The sequence below is a fragment of the Neoarius graeffei genome, chromosome 22 (genome assembly GCF_027579695.1).
Source record: "Neoarius graeffei isolate fNeoGra1 chromosome 22, fNeoGra1.pri, whole genome shotgun sequence".
NCBI lineage: Eukaryota > Metazoa > Chordata > Actinopteri > Siluriformes > Ariidae > Neoarius > Neoarius graeffei.
This window is the reverse complement of record NC_083590.1, coordinates 4,531,216-4,546,448: the sequence shown is the minus strand read 5'-3', so window position 1 is coordinate 4,546,448 and position 15,233 is coordinate 4,531,216. Positions and strand designations below refer to the sequence as shown.

Below are 15,233 nucleotides of genomic sequence, written 5' to 3'. Positions count from 1 at the left end.
TATTGAATTTATTAAATTTATGATAAAGCTGGTAACTTTGGGACAACTCTTTTGGGACAACTCTCCAAATTTATCTGGATCAGTAAAGAAAGTGTGAAGTCCATGGCTGAAGAGCTGGAAAGCAGATTTGCATAGGCAGTCACAGTGCCATGTACTAGAGATAATCACTGTTTCAAGCCAGTCAATGCAACAACACTTGAGGTCAGCAGAGTGTCTGGAATTCCTGGATTTTTAGTCAACTATGAGGTAGAACATGTAGACGAAGAGGTTTCACAGGGCTTCCAGATCAGTGACATGATACCTGGCCAATATATAACCTGTGTTTATGACCATCACTGGTGGGTGGGAAGCATCAGTGTTATGGTCCTACCTGTGGTTTTCCTCTCATCAGTTTACATTCCACTAATCTTCACTCAGTATTACCTGCCACGCCCGTATGCTCCTTCCCCATCAGGCTCACCTGCTGTCAATTACCATCATTAACTCTCATTTGACTTTCAGTGGCTGTCATTGGCTGTTGCCTATCACCTGCTCCCTTCCCTGTGTGTATTTAAACTGCAGTCCTCCCAAGCTTCAGTGTCAGATTGTCTTTCAAGGCATCGACTCTGTCAACTCTTCAGCCCTGGTAACCTGACCCTGCATTTCTGTCTCCATTCTTGCTATCTGACCTGTGACTCTGTGTTTCAGCCTGTTCCCAAACTCCTGTCTGTCGTGCTGTCCTGTCTGCCTGCTGAGAGCCTGCTCGCTGGGAGACCGCCTGAACGTCAAGGGCTGTCAGCTTGCAGCCAAACTACTCTGACAACGTCTGATCTCAGCTGCTAAGCAGGGTTGGGCCTGGTTAGTACTTGGATGGGAGACCTCAGACATCGCCACCACGCTCCCACCAGCCATTTCTGCCACTGAACTTCACACACACATCCTCCCAACTCCCTTTCCCCTGCTATCAATAAATTCAACATTTAACTTGTGCTCTTGGGTCCTCGTCTGTTTGTCCTGACAGAATGATCTGACCATCATGGACCCAGCGCCCTTCCCGACCAGCATGGGGATTGAGCCTGACATGACCGCCCTGCAGTGACTGGAACGCACAGAGGGAGACATAAACCAGGTGTCTGGCAACATTGCATCTCTGTTCCAGCTTAGCCAGCAGCAGCAGCTAATCCAAGCCCTGCAAGTACTCACCGCTCCTGCTGCTCCAGCTCCATCTGCACCACCAAGCCCCTCTGCTGTGGCTTCTCCTCGAAATCGAGTTGTTCCAGTCCTGGCGGCACAGCCTCTAGCTCCTGGTAATCCGGAACGTTTCAATGGTGACCCAAACCAGGTCCGGCCATTCCTGACCAGCTGCTGTATCCAGTTTTCTCTGCAGCGCAGGACCTTCTCGACGGAAGGAGCCAAGGTGGGGTATGTCATCACTCACCTGACCGGCCGGGCTCGGCTGTGGGGGACAGCAGAATTCGACCGGCAGACCCCGGCCTGTGCCTTCGCTGAGGAGATGTTAAAGGTGTTCGACCTGGGCTCGTCAAGAACAGAGGCGTCACGAGCGCTGATGAGTATCCGTCAGGGCAACCGGACGGTGGCGGACTACTCCATCGACTTTCGTACGCTGGCGAGGTGCAGTTCGTGGAACATGGCAGCACTAGTGGACGCCTTCCTCCACAGTTTGGCGGACTACGTCAAAGACGAGCTCGTCTCCCATGAGCGACACTCGATGAGGCCATTGCCCTTGCTGTATGCATTGATCACTGTATCCAGATCCACAGATGAGAGAAGGGGCGTCCGAGTCAACCTGCCACCCGCACTCGGGGTGAGTCTTCCGCTGCCCAGTTCCTGCCTGTCACGTCCCAAAGCCAACATAATCAGCCTGAGCCCATGGAGATCGACTGTGCCTCCCTCAGCCCCGAAGAGCGACAGTGCCGCCTAACCTCAAACCTGTGCCTCTACTGCGGTGGGGAAGGTCACCATGTCACCACCTGCCCGGCAAAAGCCAGAGCTCACCAGGCGTAGGGGAGATCTGGGTGAGCTCGACATATATCCAGTCTCCCTCCATCCGAAAACCCCTGCTTCAGCTCCGCCTTCAGTTTCCCGACACCACTTGTGCCCTGGCCACCCTGGTGGACTCTGGAGCCGAAGCAAACATCATGGATACAGAGTTCGCACAGCAGCTGGGTGTGGGCCGTCACCATCTCACTCCACCCGTTCCTGTACGAGTGCTGGGTGGACATCGTCTCAGCACAGTGACACACATCACAGCCCCCGTGACTATGCTGCTGTCAGGAAACCACCAGGAGTCCATCCAGTTCCACCTCCTACACTCACCCGGCCAACCACTCATCCTAGGCTACCCGTGGCTCCGTCAACACAACCCCCAACTTGACTGGGAGACTGGCACAATACGAGAGTGGGGAAGGGGCTGCCATCAGACCTGCTTAAAGGGAGCCATCCTGCCAACCAACCAGGAGACCACCAGCTCCGCCCCCGACATATCCAAGGTTCCTGTCTGCTATCACAACCTGAGAGAGGTGTTCAACAAGTCCAAGGCCACGTCTTTGCCCCCACACCGACCATACGACTGCGCCATCGACCTCCTGCCAGGCAACGCACCCCCGAAGGGCCATCTCTACTCCCTATCAGCCCCGGAAAGAAAGGCCATGGAGGACTACATAAACAACTCTCTGGCTGCTGGCATAATCCGTCTGTTGTCCTCTCCTGCCGGAGCTGGATTCTTCTTCATGGGAAAGAAGGATGGTTCTCTTCGCCCATGCATAGATTACCGGGGCTTGAACGACATTACGGTTAAGAACTGCTACCCTCTGCCACTACTCTCCTCCGCCTTTGAACTGCTGCAAGGGGCCACAGTGTTCACCAAGCTAGATCTTCGGAACCCTTACCATCTGGTGTGAGTGAGAGAAGGCGACGAGTGGAAGACTGCGTTCAACACCCCGATGGGACATTATGAATATCTTGTCATGCCATTTGGTCTCACCAATGCCCCAGCAGTGTTCCAGGCGCTGGTAAACTACATCCTCAGAGACATGCTCAATAAGTTTGTTTTCATTTACTTAGACGATATTTTGATCTTCTCAAAAACCCTGTCTGAACACACCCACCATGTCCAGTTGGTCCTGCGCCGCCTGCTTGAAAACTCGCTGTTTGTGAAAGCAGAGAAGTGCGAGTTCCACGCTCAGTCTGTCTCATTCCTGGGATATGTGGTGACCGAGGGCAGCATTCAAATGGACCCTGCGAAGGTGTCTGCAGTGATGTCGTGGCCGGTTCCAGAGAGCCGTAAGAAACTGCAGCAGTTCCTGGGGTTTGCCAACTTTTATAGAAGATTCATCCGGGGCTACAGCACCGTGGCAGCCCCACTCACCGCACTGACCAGCATTAAACAGCCTTTCCAGTGGACTGCAGCAGCTGACAAAGCCTTCGAAACCCTCAAGGCCCGTTTCACTTCAGCTCCCATCCTCCCGATGCCTGACGCCGAGCGGCAGTTTGTGGTGGAGGTAGATGCTTCGGATGTGGGAGTCGGGGCTGTGCTTTCCCAGCGAGCAGCAGAGGATGGCAAGATGCACCCCTGTGCCTTCTACTCCCGAAGACTGACCCCAGCAGAAAGCAACTATGACATTGGCAACCGCGAGCTACTGGCTGTCAAGCTCGCCCTCGAGGAGTGGCGCCACTGGTTGGAGGGGTCTAAGGTTCCGTTTGTGGTCTGGACTGACCACAAAAACCTGGAGTATATCTGGACAGCCAGGAGGCTAAACTCCCGCCAGCGCCAGTGGTCATTATTCTTCACCCGATTCAACTTTGTCCTTTCCTACCGTCCTGGCTCCCGCAACATCAAGCCCGATGCACTCTCCCGGATGTTTCAGAAGGATGAGGCATCCAAGGAGGAATCAACACCCATCCTCCCAAGCCCCTGTGTCGTTGCTGCCCTGACCTGGGACATCGAGGAGCAGGTTCGAGAAGCCATCAGGGACCAGCCAAGCCCCAGCGCTTGCCCCTCCAACCGTCTCTATGTCCCAGCCGGTCTGAGGTCTCAGGTCATTTAATGGGGACATGACTCCCGCCTGGCCTGTCACCCCGGGGTCACACGCACCCTCCATCTGCTGTCTCAGCGGTTCTGGTGGCCGTTGATGAGGAAGGACATCCAGGATTTTGTGAGAGCTTGCCCCACTTGCAACCAGCACAAATCCCCCAGTCAGCCCCCAGCCGGGTTACTCCAGCCCCTGCCAGTACCCATGCGTCCCTGGTCCCATGTCTCCCTGGATTTTGTTACTGGTCTTCCTCTGTCGGAAGGTAATACGGTCATCCTCACCATTGTGGACCGCTTCAGTAAGATGACCCACTTTGTGCCTCTCCCAAAACTGCCAACTGCGAAGGAGACTGCCCGGGTCATCTTAGAACACGTCTTTTGAGTCCACGGCCTGCCCAGGGATATCGTGTCTGACCAGGAACCACAGTTCTCCGCCAGTTTCTGGAAAGAATTCTGCCACCTCCTCGGGGCCACTGCCAGTCTGTCATCTGGGTTTCACCCACAGTCTAATGGCCAAACAGAGCACATGAACCAAGAACTGGAGAAGGCACTTAGGTGTGTGGCTTCACGCAACCCCCACGCCTGGGCTCAACATCTGCTCTGGGTGGAATATGCCCACAACTCCCTCACCAGTTCTGCCACCAGACTCTACCCCTTCCAGTGTGTGTATGGTTATCAACCACCTCTGTTTGCCATCCAGGAGGGAGATGCCACCTGCCCGTCTGCTCTCGCCTACGTCCGCCGCTGCTGCCGCACATGGGCCCAGGCCTGCACCGCACTCCTGAAGTCCAGTACCAGCTATGCTATTGGGGCTAACCAGCGGAGGACCTCTGCACCTGTTTATCATGTCAGCCAGAAGGTATGGTTGTCTGCTCGAGACCTACCACTGCGGGTGGAGTCACGCAAATTGGCGCCTCGCTACATTGGACCCTTTCCCATACAGAAGGTCATCAGTCCGATGGCAGTTCGGCTGCTGCTGCCCAAGACCATGAAGATGCATCCCACCTTTCACGTCTCCAAACTCAAACCGGTGCACGAGAGCCCCCTGGTCCCGGTAACACCGCTGCCCCCTCCCCCACGCTTCATTGATGGTGGACCTGTCTACACGGTCCAGCGACTGCTCCGCTCTCGACAGAGGGGTAGGGGCATCCAATACTTGGTAGACTGGGAGGGTTATGGTCCTGAGGAGAGGGCATGGGTCCCCGCTGGAAGGATTTTAGATCCGGCCCTCATCGCCGACTTCCATCGCCTACACCCTGACCAGCCCTCCATCCGACGGGGTCGACGTACGAGTTCTCACCGGGCGGATCCACTTCCGGACCCTGCCCCTGCTCCAGTGTCCGAGTCTGACACTGAACCGAATCCAGGGCTGGGGCCCTTAGATGATGAGTCTTCCGACAGTGAAGATGGTGCGGAGGCTATGGACACTGACCAGTCAGAGGAATTCTGACCCTCCACCGGTATTCACCCTCCTCCCGCCCGTCTTGGTGGATCTGTGTCTAGGGACTTCTGGAGCCGTCCCTTGGGGGGGGGTTCTGTCATGGTCCTACATGTGGTTTTCCTCTCATCAGTTTACATTCCACTCCTCTCCACTCAGTATTACCTGCCACGCCCGTATGCTCCTTCCCCATCAGGCTCACCTGCTGTCAATTACCATCATTAACTCTCATTTGACTTTCAGTGGCTGTCATTGGCTGTTGCCTATCACCTGCTCCCTTCCCTGTGTGTATTTAAACTGCAGTCCTCCCAAGCTTCAGTGTCAGATTGTCTTTCAAGGCATCGACTCCGTCAACTCTTCAGCCCTGGTAACCTGACCCTGCATTTCTGTCTCCATTCTCGCTACCTGACCTGTGACTCTGTGTTTCAGCCTGTTCCCAAACTCCTGTCTGTCGTGCTGTCCTGTCTGCCTGCTGAGAGCCTGCTTGCTGGGAGACCGCCTGAACATCAAGGGCTGTCAGCTTGCAGCCAAACTACTCTGACAACGCCTGATCTCATCTGATCTCAGAAGCTAAGCAGGGTTGGGCCTGGTTAGTATTCAGATGGGAGACCTCAGACATCACCACCACGCTCCCACCAGCCATCCCTGCCTCTCAGTCTTCCTGCCACTGAACTTCACACACACATCCTCCCTTTCCCCTGCTATCAATAAATTCAACATTTAACTTGCAGTCTTGGGTCCTCGTCTGTTTGTCCTGACAATCAGAGAGGCATCTGAAGCCCAGCAAGATGTTTTGATACAATTCTTGCATCCACACGGCCCAGCAAAAAGTTTCTTCTGGCCCAGGAGAGAAGATTTGTGCTGGGTACCTGTGCAACACACAATTTCTAAAATAGATGTTCCTAGCACTACAACTAGACATGTATATACACTTAAGGAATGTGACAAAGCATCTGAAAGTTTCATGAAAGAGTTCAAATAATTTACAAGAGTTGTCCCAAAGTTACCAGCTTTATAATAAATTTAATAAATTCAATCAGTGTCATAAATAATAAATCATAATAAATCAATTCTACTGGACTGTCAAAGACTTTTTATCATGGATAAATACTAACTGAAGCACACAGGCTGCTTTTTCTTCTAAATTATGGTACAACAGAAATGTTGTAATGAAAACAAGTTTCAGTTTTCACCCATAGTGGAGCTCCAATATTTCAGGATCTAAAGGTTGCATATAGGTTATCCTTCAGGTATAGTTTACCATGAACCAAATGAAGCATTTTGTTGAGTTTAAGCTGTGTATCATAAATTCAGGGCATTTTGTTAGCATTTGAAAATGCTTTCATAGGCCATGAATGCTGTGCGTGTATGCGAACACCACATTTTCAAAAATTCATTTTGCAAAAATAAGGCAGAACACCATCACACATTTTGGATATGTTAAAAACAGACATCTAATCTTTCTAAAACAGTCAATTTTATGTTGGTGGATGCGTTCATTTTTTTGCTATAACATTCCAAAAATGTCAGCAAATTAAATTTTTTCCATTTTTAAACTTCAATATCTTCCAAACTGGGGGCGGTACGGTGGTGTAGTGGTTAGCGCTGTCGCCTCACAGCAAGAAGGTCCGGGTTCGAGCCCCGTGGCCGGCAAGGGCCTTTCTGTGCGGAGTTTGCATGTTCTCCCCGTGTCTGCGTGGGTTTCCTCCGGGTGCTCCGGTTTCCCCCACAGTCCAAAGACATGCAGGTTAGGTTAACTGGTGACTCTAAATTGAGCGTAGGTGTGAATGTGAGTGTGAATGGTTGTCTGTGTCTATGTGTCAGCCCTGTGATGACCTGGCGACTTGTCCAGGGTGTACCCCGCCTTTCGCCCGTAGTCAGCTGGGATAGGCTCCAGCTTGCCTGCGACCCTGTAGAACAGGATAAAGCGGCTACAGATAATGAGATGAGATGAGATCTTCCAAACCGCTCATCAGAGGGGCAGTTTTAGAATACAAAGTACACAGTATATATGGGAAGGCGTATGTGCAAAATCAAGCCTCTGTCTTTGAAATTGTACTTTCCACAGTCCTTCAAATATGCTGCCACAGAGCGTAGTGTAGAATTTCCGAGCAAATTCAAGCCCCCAGAATTCTATGATAAACCAAAAGCGCACATGTAAAAGTCCATATCCTACAAGTACTGGTGCCAGATTTTAACCCTTGAAAATTTGAAGGACCTAGCTTAAATACTCTTCTAGATACAGCAATCTCAAAGTGGCTCCCCAAAAAACTGCTCAAAACGGGTCCGAGGTTAGTTGCAAAAATATTTTTTTATGACAAAACTAAGGATTTGGGAGCTAAAATTTGGGACTTTTCCGATTGGGAAGTGTGTGGACCTCTTGGAATTTTTTTCAGCCTAATCTGAGATGGTCAAGTGGGAGCAATCGGAGATTTGACATGGAATGACCCAACTCTGACAATATCATTTTCAGTGACTAATAAAATGATTTTGAAAGTTCCTAGTTTTTAAATATTTTTGATTATGGTCATTTTCTTTAAGAGATTTAATTTACAACATGTCTCTGACAGCTCAAAATGCATCTCTGGACATTTAAAGACTGCAGAGTATCCAGGGGACTCTGGCAGCCCCCCGGACCCCTGGCCTTTACTGGGTTGACCCCCCCCCCCCCTTTTCTTGGATCCACCCCAAATACGTCTGTGAATGGGTCGATGTAGAAATGCTGGTCAGCTAAATATTAAATTATATATCTCAATTGTTATCCCATTATTGTATACGGCCAGTTTTGGGTTAAACCCGCCAACTCGGCCAATTGACATTGTTTGTTAACATTTTGATTTGTGATGGAATGCAGTGTATCCTTGGAGGGGAGTCACATATTGAGACTCGATGTCTGTCATGCAGTTAATGTTAACGGTAATCGTTAAAATTATAAATATGAGTTTATACGCATTTGTTTTTGTCCAGTTGCAGGAACTGTGACTCGTTATCAGATGAATATAGATTCACTTATTATAACTTATAGTGCAATGCCAAATAAAAATACTGTGATAAATTAATTCATATATTTTTTCAAAATATCTGAAAAATCTTTTGAACTCTGAACCTCCTTAATATAAATGGGATATCACAGGCTTATATATATTATCTAAAAGGCAAGAGAGCGGTTCCTTTCAAAGAAAAGAAGGATAAAGGGGAAGATAGAACATATAAAAACCTGAATCAGGTTCAGTACCTGATCTCACTACACACTGTTCTAGAAGCTTTAGGATTAGATCAATACTCAGAATGTTCAGAAATTGAATAATGAATCAAAAAGAAATTTGACTAAACAAAACTTATATTTTTGATGTTTACAAGATCGAGTTATTGTAACTGTTCCTTGATTTTGTAAACATCAAAAATATATAAAGTTTTGTATTGTCAAATTTCTTTTTGATTCATTACTATATGGCAGTTCTGTTAAATGTTTAGTATTGATTCTCATCACTTCAGACTATTTTGCTGTTTACAATAAATCGGAAATTCCTCCCCAAATGTCTGAACTGTGTCTCAGATAAACCCAGTTTTCCATTTTTCTCACCTTTGGTTCACGGTGAAGGGCTTCAGCCTATTTAATTATATACCCTCCTATTCTCCGCCTAGGACCCTTTTATTCCCCTAAACTCTGAAACCGTTGATGTCTGGCCGGCTTTCTTAAAAATACACATCTGCTTTAGGATCCATTTAAAACACACGATCTGTTCATTCTGCGTGATGAGGTGATGTTCTGTTCCATCCCTAATGACCTTATAGGAAGGAAAAATGAGAAACTCAAATTAAAACTGGGGCAGATATTTTTTCTCCAGTTCAATCAATATTTTTGTCATGTTGTAGTGAGCACTGTGCTCTCGAAATGTTACTGCACTCATAAAGAATAACTGCAGTAAAATTAGGGCTAAAGTTTAGATTGTAGTCTTAAAGGGACTAAAGTTCTTGTCTTTAACAGAAGCTATTTTTGTTCCCAGTGTTTTACAGAAGGCAGGAGACAGAAGAGAAAAGATCTTCATCACAGATACAGGGTAAGACCAAATCCAACACCATGACTGACACTGACGCTCTGGTATTATAAATCTCTCTCCTGTTATTATCTACAGGATTAGATTATAGAAAACATACAGTCAAATCAGGTAAATCCATCGTGTTAGCATCATAAAGAACGGTTATCTGTGGAAACCAGTCAGAAAAAATGTGATGTTAAACTGTAATAATTGGAGCCCAGGTCTCACCATGTCTTCTTATTTCACCCCGTCACACAGACACGCCCCAGAATCTCCTGCTGTAAAGGAATTCCAGAAAAAGTTCAGATTAAATCTGAAGGAGAAGTTTCAGTGTTTAAATGGAGTGATAATAAAGCAGGAAAACCGAGCGCTCCTGAATGAGATCTACACCGAGCTCTACATCACAGAGGGAGACAGTGGAGACGTCAATAAAGAACATGAGGTGAGACGGATCGAGGCAGCGTCCAGGAGAAAAACAACAGAGGAAACGCCAATCAAATGCAACGACATCTTTAAGCCCTTATCTGAAGAAGACGAACCCATCAGAACTGTAGTGACAAAGGGCGTGGCTGGTATCGGAAAAACAGTCTCTGTGCAGAAGTTCATTGTGGACTGGGCTGAAGGGAAAGCAAATCAGGACGTCCCCCTCATATTTCCACTTCCTTTCAGAGAGCTGAATCTGATGAAGGACCAAAAACTGAGTCTGATGGAGCTCCTTCATGTCTGTTTTAAGGAAACAAAAGAAACCGAAATGTCCAGGTTGGAAAAGGTTCTGTTCATTTTTGATGGATTGGACGAGTGTCGTTTCCCTCTGGATTTCCAGAACACAGTGAGAGTCTGTGATGTAACTGAATCAGCATCAGTGCGTGTGCTGCTGATAAACCTGATCAAAGGGAATCTGCTTCCCTCTGCTCTCATCTGGATCACCTCCCGACCAGCAGCAGCTGAACAAATCCCCTCTGAGTACGTCCATCGAGTCACAGAGGTACGAGGGTTCAATGACCCCCAGAAGGAGGAGTACTTCAGGAAGAGGGTCAGTGATTGGCGCCTGGCCAAGAACATCATCACACACCTGAAGTCATTAAGAAGCCTGTACATCATGTGTCACATCCCAGTCTTCTGCTGGATTTCAGCCGCTGTTCTCGAGAGAATGTTGGGTGAAGCAGAGAGTGGAGAGATCCCCAAGACTCTGACTCAAATGTACACACACTTCCTCATCATTCAGACAAACGTCATCAGAGAAAAATACTCAAAGAAGCAGGAGAGTGATGAAGAAATGCTGCTGAAACTGGGAAAACTGTCTTTTGAGCAGCTGAAGAAAGGCAACCTGATCTTCTATGAGAAAGACCTGCGAGGGTGTGGCATTGATGTGACAGAAGCAGCAGTGTACTCAGGTGTGTGTACGCAGATCTTCAGAGAGGAGCCTGGGCTTCACCAGAGTAAAGTGTACTGCTTTGTTCATCTGAGCATTCAGGAACATCTCGCAGCTCTGTATGTGCATCTGACCTTCATGAAGGAAAAGAGAAATGTTCTTGATCAGGATAATTCTTCGACAAGAAAAATGCATAAAAAAATAAGAAATGTTCTTGATCAGATTTGGTCCTTTCAGACAATTTCAGATGTACACAGGAGTGCTGTAGATCAGACCTTAAAAAGTCAGACTGGACATCTGGATCTGTTCCTCCGCTTTCTTCTGGGTCTCTCACTGGAGTCCAATCAGAAACTCTTACATGCCTTAGTAACACAGAGAGGAAGTAGCTCCCAGAGCAAAGAGGAAACAGTTCAGTACATTAAGGAGAAGATCAGTGAAAATCTTCCTGCAGAAAAATCCATCAATCTGTTCCACTGTTTGAATGAACTGGGTGATGATTCTCTCGTGGAGGAAATCCAACGCTACCTGAAATCTGGGAAACAAAGTGAACTCTCTCCTTCACAGTGGTCTGCTCTGGTGTTTGTGTTACTAACTTCAGCACAGGAGCTGGAGGAGTTTGACTTGAGTAAATATACCAGTATAGGGAAGATAACACATGAGGTTCTTGTGAAGGTGATGCCTGTGATTGCAGCATCCAGAAAAGCAGTGTAAGTAAAGCTTTATATAACTGTTCTATTGTTAGAAAGAGAGAAACTGAAAGCACTTTGACAGAAACTCACTTTGGGACAGAGGAGGGCAAAATCCACAACTCCATTAGTTGAGTGAAAGTATAGATCCAAAGATTTTTATTGTCAAGTCACTGTGTGTCCAGGACATATAGGAGAATCAAAATGTCGTTTCTCTCTCACCTTGTAAAATCAGATAAAAATATTTATATTAAAAAAAAAAGAAAAAACAAAATGTATTTATTTCTTTATAAAATATAGATATCGGTAAAATACACTCTAAAATCAAACAATGTACAAAATAGCAGTAGTGCAAATACAGTACAATAACTGTAATGGAGAAGGTGCTTAGAAGAGTCACATTTGACCAAGATCCTCCCAGAGATGTTCACAAGTCATTTTTTCCAAGTCAAGTCTCAAGTCTTTGTACTCGAGTCCAAGTCAATGCCAAGTCAAGTCTCGAGTCTTTTGTCCCAAGTCCAAGTCAAGTCTCAAATGACTGAAATTAACGTTCTCTCATTAGATGCTATCTGAGATGATACTGCATTTCTGTATGTTTTGGATTGAAAGGATTTACTGTACTTTATCATCTATTAGGCTATTATACACAATATCAAAACTGATCAGAGCATGGTAACCTAGGAGGGCTATTTCAATGTGCATGGATTAAAGTTTTCCGTCGCTACGACGGATTTCCATCAACTGGGAGCGCTAAAGGTCAATAATGAGAGTGACGCAGATCCGAGGAAGAAAAAAAAAGGGGGGGGAGGGTGTTGGCCCATAGGTCTGACACCGATGTGATTTAGAACTTCACCAAGCTGCTGTGATTGCCTGTTGTTGAACCCTTTCTTGTGCTATGTTTGAGTATATGTAAAGGAATAAGTTGTTGCGCTAGATAGGCCTAAATAAATAAATAAATACAGCCTCCGCTACTGTCTAGTCCCGGGGAGGCTCGGCGTGGGCCACTGATGAAACTATTTGGCTGTCCTACTACTAGGCAACTAGGTTACTTGTCTACTACCAATACTAGGCCTTTTGTAGTAGTAGTAATAATGATATTTGCCTATTGAAAGATGATCAGGTGAAAAGTTGAAGCCGCAGCAAGACCTTTGCTATTAAGCGTTTTGTAGGTTAAACAGGCTTCGGCAGACAACGTTCTGGAAAGGCTGTGTTTTTCTTTGGTTTGATTAGCCTACGATTTAATCTTTAAACATTATGGTTTCAGCAGTTCGCTTAAACATTGGAGGCTGCAAGATTTCCCGACACTTGTTTAAGATGACAAACTTCATAGTAAGGAGAAAATAATTCCACAGTATTTTGTGCCTCGTCAGTCTCAAAAATTAATAGTGAAGGACCAACGCGAATTAAGTCCCAAAAAAACATCTCGTAGGCCTATATTTTACATTTTCAAAAAAGTCCGGAATTGGAAGTCAGTCAGTGGAGTGTAATGAAGTGTCTCATTCACTAAGCACAAAAGGTCAGAAAACAGTGGAGAAAACAGCTATTGCTTAAATAGGCTAATGGTTTACATTAGTAATTTAATGTATGTGACAAATAAATTCATTGATTAAATAGATAAAGAAGCGAATACTCCGAAGCTCAAAATTCAGGAAAGTGGCTCCGGTGTCGCAAGTGCACAAGAAAAGTTATTTGAAAGTTAACCGAATGAATTTGTGCGTGCGTGTGCGATTTCATGAAGAACCGGGACAATTGGCATTCGGTGAAAGATTCACACCTATGACTCATTATATTCGCGTGCGCCCTCTCTCCCACTGCTGCTTCGTTTTCCCGATTTACACGCGTGTCTGAAGATGGAGTTTTCAGAAATCTCCACTCTGCCCAGAGTTTGTGAAAGTAGCTGTTTTCAGTGACTGAAACCTCCGTATAGGTGTGAATGAGCGGTGCAACCGAATAAATAAATATGCGTCTTTTTTATCCGGCTACATGTAGGCTATCACTGCGCAAAGCCTCTAATGTTGAAATGGTAGTAATATTTGTTAAAATAATAGTAGGCTAATTTCCACATTAATCGGTAAAATGGCCAAGGGATGTGATGGGGGGATGGTCGTTTTATAAGGGGAATGATTTGAGATTTTTATTTCAGAAGGGGGATGCCTCCCCCCACATCCCCCCCCCCAACTCGAGTACTGCGTATAAGGCCACCTGACATAGGCCCTTTGATTTCCATCACTAGAGCGCGTCAAATTACTTTCGGTTTTGCCAGCATGGACGCGCTTCTTTTAAATGAAGGCACAGATGTGTCAGACATCGACAAAACGGTAAAGAATAAGTGGAGATGGGCTTGGCTAAATGAAATGGGCGATAATGGCAAGCCATTTAGTTCATGGTGCAAAAAGATGAAAATGGCAGGTGTGTGCTTTTGTGTAGTTTGCCATAAAAAAAGTCTATAGAAGCAATGGCAAAAAACTAGATGCCTTTGGCTTCACTGCGAAGAAGCAGAAAAAGTGAACTTTCACTTTACTTTTTTTGCAAGTTCTTTCTGTTCCACTCTTCTGAAAGCATGGTTCAAGTTCGACTGCACTTGCACTTTTCTCTTAACCACTGTTGTGCATTACTAAAGTATTGTTGAAATAAATTTGCACTTTGCGCTGAAAACTTGATGTTTCATCATTTATGGCCAGTAATGACAATTATAAAGTCTTGCCTTAGCTTTAGTCATTGTTAAAATGATGTAAATCTACTATAAGTAGGGGCCAAGGGGATAATGGACAACACGGCATTTAAAATTTGACGCATCGCTGATGTGGTAGGGGCCAACGACATGGAGCTTTTTTTTTTTCAGTCAGATTATTTTTTTTTTGCTTTTATCCATGAATGTGTAATGTGAAGAAACATGAAAGCTTTGTTTGAACTTGATAAATATATTTTGAAAAAAATACCACAGGATACATTAACAAATGTATTATGTTGTGTCGCCTTTTCATTCTTAAGGTCTAACATGGTCCTGTCTGTCCAAAAGTCCACAGTCACAGCCACAGTGCCTGTCTTTTCTAGTTTTGATTCGATAGAGGCCTGTTTCTCTGATGTTAGATCACTCAGACGTCTTGTAACTGTGCATCGACTTACTGGTTTATATCTCTCCTCTGTCACTGACAAAAATTTCCTGAAGTTGGGGTGCTCAATCAAAGACAGGGGCAAATTGCATCCAATGACAAGGTCATTGACTATTGATTCAGTGATGATCCTCTGTCGAGGATGACCCTGGTGGTATACTTGCACTAGGGCTGGGAATCGATCCAGATTTCCTGGATCGATTCAATTCCGATTCATAAGGTCACGATCCGATTCGATATCGATTTACTTAGATATTGCTGGATTGTCACTTTAAAGTAAAAACTGTCCCTATTGACAATAACAGCCCCATATGTGTTTGTGCATGTAATTTAACACCAAATACTTTCTCCAGTGCAGTTTGATTCGCCGCAGGTTTAGCTGAAACTGTGTCGGCGTGGTGCCTGGATAAGTGGTTGCGGAGATTGGTTGTATCGCCACTATATTTTACCTCTATGTGGCACAGTTTGCACACTGCTTTTGTTCTGTCAACTTCGTCTCTGTCCTCGTAACGTTTGAATCCAAAGTAATGCCATACATCAGCTTTCAGGCCAGG

The 15,233-nt window shown here is 46.1% G+C and overlaps 1 protein-coding gene across 1 annotated transcript in view; it reads left to right on the top strand.

Annotated features, from left to right (window-relative positions):
• The window catches only part of LOC132870543 (NACHT, LRR and PYD domains-containing protein 12-like), an 80,826-nt gene that overhangs the window by 18,921 nt on the left and 46,672 nt on the right, over nt 1-15,233 (top strand). The window contains exons 5-6 of the mRNA XM_060904220.1: nt 9,476-9,529; nt 9,767-11,587. Coding sequence (XP_060760203.1) covers nt 9,476-9,529; nt 9,767-11,587 — 1,875 coding nt within the window. The remainder of the gene's footprint in view (nt 1-9,475; nt 9,530-9,766; nt 11,588-15,233) is intronic.